At 31.7% G+C, this 4,393-nt stretch overlaps 1 protein-coding gene across 1 annotated transcript in view; it reads left to right on the top strand.

The window, feature by feature from the left end:
- LOC108745927 overlaps nt 1-4,393 on the top strand; it is an 11,040-nt gene that overhangs the window by 509 nt on the left and 6,138 nt on the right. The window contains exons 2-7 of the mRNA XM_018482350.1: nt 1,537-1,795; nt 2,711-3,026; nt 3,241-3,438; nt 3,533-3,711; nt 3,803-3,971; nt 4,052-4,387. Coding sequence (XP_018337852.1) covers nt 1,598-1,795; nt 2,711-3,026; nt 3,241-3,438; nt 3,533-3,711; nt 3,803-3,971; nt 4,052-4,387 — 1,396 coding nt within the window. The 5' untranslated portion in view covers nt 1,537-1,597. The remainder of the gene's footprint in view (nt 1-1,536; nt 1,796-2,710; nt 3,027-3,240; nt 3,439-3,532; nt 3,712-3,802; nt 3,972-4,051; nt 4,388-4,393) is intronic.

The following is a 4,393-nucleotide window of genomic DNA, read 5'->3' as shown; positions in this document are numbered from 1 at the left end:
TCGTACATTCTTAATCAAAATTAGTTTAACAATCAAAATTAAATCATAGATTACCAAAACTGAAATAGATTCTAAATTATGTAAACATTATACGATCCGGTATATCGAGCGTGACTAACGAATAATTTAAAATTGTCAAAAGTCGAACGTTATAGTTCCATTCGATCTTCATAATTTTAAATTACTCACTAGACACGCTTGATACATCGAGTCATACAGACGATATTTAGACAGTTTACTTTCAACATGTTCATTAAAATTAAGCCGTGCATCGAATTTTAACATCATTCCCAAAGCTTTATAACACGTTTATAATCCCGTTGAGGTGAGTTGCTCGTTATACTTTCAGATAATTTTTAAATTGATCATAATTAATATTTTAAATCAGAATTCATTTATTTTTTTTTAAGTTTTAGCAATTTGCGAGTGACTTAATTTTGACTTAAACTAATTTCGATTAAAGATATACGATTGATTTTCTAAGAACTCTAAAGTTCAAAATGTCTCTCAATAAAAGACATCAAACGGAATAAAGTTAATAATTTGTACAATCCCTTCCACGTTAACTCTTATTTATCCTTAAATTTCTTTGTTTTTTAAAGATTGAGAGTCCTTTCAAATTATATTATTTCTGATATTTTATTATTAAACTCCATCTTATAAAAAGAATTTCGCAGACATTCATTGATTCTTGGCCGCTAATTTTGATTTCTGGATGTGCTTTTAAAAATAAATTCAAATCGTTTTAAATATATTCTCTGTTCAACATTATATATATTCAATGTTATTGTTTTTCAATCTTCTAAGATGTTCTAGAGATTTTCCACGACAACTATTAATAACAGACATCTAAGATTAATTTGAGATAAAAATTGCAATATCAAAATTAATAAATAAATTTAAATCGTTATAAATATCTTCTCAGCTCAATATTCAAAATTAATAATTCTGCACACTGATCATTTAATAATTATTAATTGTCACTACAAATTTAGAATAATTTTGTACATATAAAAGCCATGTTTTCTAAAAAAGGCAGTATATGAGATAAAACTGTATATATAGTAACAAATTATATAAGATTTATATATCTCTTATCTCGCTAACAAAATTAACAATTACGTACGTATGAAAAGTTATATACATTGCACTCGAGTATAAAATTTCATTTTTTATTCAAAATATATCAGAACTATTTTAATATTAAATCCTTAAGCACATCTTCATTTTGAGATTTAAAACATTTTTTATTCTATTCTTGTATGTTAGATTCTATTCATTCAGTAAATCAAAATTTAAAAAATGTCCAATCTCTTAAATAATAAATTATTTCTGTCGCTAATTGAATTTACAGCTGTTAAATAGTCCGGCTAAAATAAGCAAGTAATGCAATACTGTGCGATAATACGCACAAATATCATTGTGTACATGTTATCAGACTTGAGATAAATATTGATGATAAAATATGTTCTGCTTTAAAGAAGGTTATAGATAATACATGTGTATCAGCGTATGCATGCGTAAAAATATTTGTAGATATAACAAACAACTAGTTGCTGAAAAATTCAGTTGACAGCGGACTAACCAAAGAGAAACCATGCTACTGAAGCTACTGATCGCTATACTTTGCTTCGGCTTCGCCGTTCACGCAAATGCAAATGTGTCTGCTCCTAGGGTTAAAACACCTTTGGGAGGATTGAAAGGCTACTACAAGGTCTCACAAAATGGTAGAAAATACGAGGCATACGAAGGAATCCCTTATGCATTGCCACCTATTGGGAAACTACGATTTAAGGTACAAATTAATGATTGATATAATTAATATTTTTAAAGCTACATTTCTTAAAACGACAATTCTTACGAAAGCAAACGGAAGTAGATTTTTACAATAAATATCAATAACACTGTTCGACAAAATTTGACCTTTTTTTGAAAGATGCCCATCATATAAAGTTTTCGAGATAAATCGAGTAATATGAAGCAAAAACTTAAAATATAGAAACTCAAAATAGCGGATTCAAAATGGTGGGATTAAAATATGAAAAGTGACATTCGGTCCGACATATTAGATCCGTCATTTTGAATTTCTATATATTTTAAGTTTTTCAAATTCAGTATCAATGATCTCTAGAAAACCTAAGATACTTTTTTGATACAAATCTATCTACTTTCCAGGTTCAATTCGCTAATTTGGATTCAATATTTTACATTTCAGAAAACGTTCATAACTCGATAAAAAAATCGCACAGTACAAAATAAAAATTTGTTTTAAAGACGAAGATTTGCTCTTTAGGCGCTAATGAAATTAAAAAATAAAATTTCGTTTTGTCACAAAAAAAAATGGTAAATAGCAAAAAAAACGCTGTTTTTTGCTCATTATTCGATTTATCTGACGTGATGGGCAATTCTTTCGCTGGCGAATTTGGATTTAGCGACTTTGAATGTTTGATTCTCAACTTACTCTTCGTCTTTTTCTAGTTCTGAAGATTAGAAAAAGAGGAAGAGTAAATTGAACCGAGATTAAAGTTAATCTACATTGATGAAAACGGGCATAAGAAATGCTGGCCCTATTCGCCGCAATTTTTTTGTTGGACTATGTATAATTTTTAACACAGAAATAAAATTTTTATAAAACTTTCTAGTATAAAAATATTGGCAAAAAATGTTTTAGTTAAAAATTTTAATTACTTCATTACTTTTCTCTATGCAGCCACCTCGACCAATACCGGCATGGATTGGTGAATTATCGGCTACAAAATTCGGTTCCGCGTGTATTCAATACGATCATGTGCCAGAACATGATCATGAACATCCTCCGGAGAAGGTTGTGGGTGCCGAAGATTGTTTGTATTTAAACGTTTACGTGCCAGTACGGGAAAAAGAAGGAAGTAAATTCTCATTGCCAGTATTATTTTGGATCCATGGCGGAGCGTTCCAATTTGGTAGCGGCATGTTTTACAGCGCGAAATATCTAATGGACTCCGATGTTATACTTGTTACTATTAATTATCGGTTGGGACCAATGGGTATGTGATACATTCGCATTAATACTTATAAGACAAATATTTATGAAGAATTAGTAGCTTGTTATTAAAAATAATATTTGCAATCAAAGTTTATCTAGTCAAATGTTTTACACAGATAAGACTTTATTTACATTTTAAAATTATGCAAGCTTATTTTATACGTCTCATTTTATCTCTGCTCTTGATTTCTTAAAAATAATTAAAAGAATATTAGGTTTTCTGAGCACGGAAGACGAAGTAGTTCCTGGTAACATGGGTTTGAAAGATCAAAGTATGGCACTTCGTTGGGTCTCACAAAACATCGAATGGTTCGGTGGCGATCCGAACAAAGTCACTTTGGTCGGATTGAGTGCTGGTGGTGCAAGCGTGCATTATCATTACTTATCGCAAATGAGCGCTGGGCTCTTCCAAGGTATTTTATAAGATAATGTAAACATTAATGCAAAGATTAAATCGTTTCGTCTACGTTGCATTAAATTGCTACGTCGTAATTTTATATAATCTAGGAGGTATATCGTTCAGCGGTACAGCATTTGATTGTTGGACGCAAGCTGAGAACTCTAAAGAGAAGGCCAAGAAATTGAGCGCTTTAATGGGATGTCCTACAATTAGCTCCAGAGATATGATACGTTGCTTGAGACATCGTCCAGCTCGTGCGATGGTTCAGGCTACGAGTGAATTTATGGTGAGACTCACTTCTTTCTTTTATTGTCTTGAAACAAGAATATAATCCTCGGATATAGAAAGAAGAAATCTGATTGATTCTACGATTTTAGCCGTTCTTGTACAATCCCTTTACTCCTTATGGTCCGGTAGTTGAGAAATTTGGTGACGAAGCACCCTTTATTGACAGAACACCCGTTGAAATTATTAACAGTGGAGATGTCCAGGATGTACCCTGGGTGACGGGAGTAACGAGCGAGGAAGGTCTCTATCCCGTAGCAGGTAAGATAACGCGCAGAAGAATAAGAAAACTCTTCTCCCTAAACGATACGTAATTATTTATGAATATTAATTTATCGTAGAGTTTGTCTCTGATGATAAAAGTCTAAAACAGTTGAATGACAATTGGGATATTCTTGGACCGAGTTTTCTTGATTTTAACTACACCATTCCCAAAGAGAAACATGTCGAGATTGCTCGTCTCATTAAGGAACATTATTTTGGTACAAAATCGATAGATCGACAAAGTGTGAAAGAACTGATACAAATGGCGAGTGATCGCTTTTTCGTGGTCGATGGAGAAAAGGCTGCGCGAATGCAAGCCAAAGTAAATCAGAATCCAGTCTGGTTTCATTATTTTAATTATAGAGGAGAACAAAGTTTAAGCGATTCTTTTAGCGGTACCACTATAAATTATGGTAAGT

Source organism: Trachymyrmex septentrionalis, unplaced genomic scaffold, assembly GCF_001594115.1.
Source record: "Trachymyrmex septentrionalis isolate Tsep2-gDNA-1 unplaced genomic scaffold, Tsep1.0 scaffold107, whole genome shotgun sequence".
Taxonomy (NCBI): Eukaryota; Metazoa; Arthropoda; class Insecta; order Hymenoptera; family Formicidae; genus Trachymyrmex; species Trachymyrmex septentrionalis.
The sequence above is the reverse complement of the archived record's forward strand: the minus strand, read 5'-3'. Positions and strand labels throughout refer to the sequence as shown.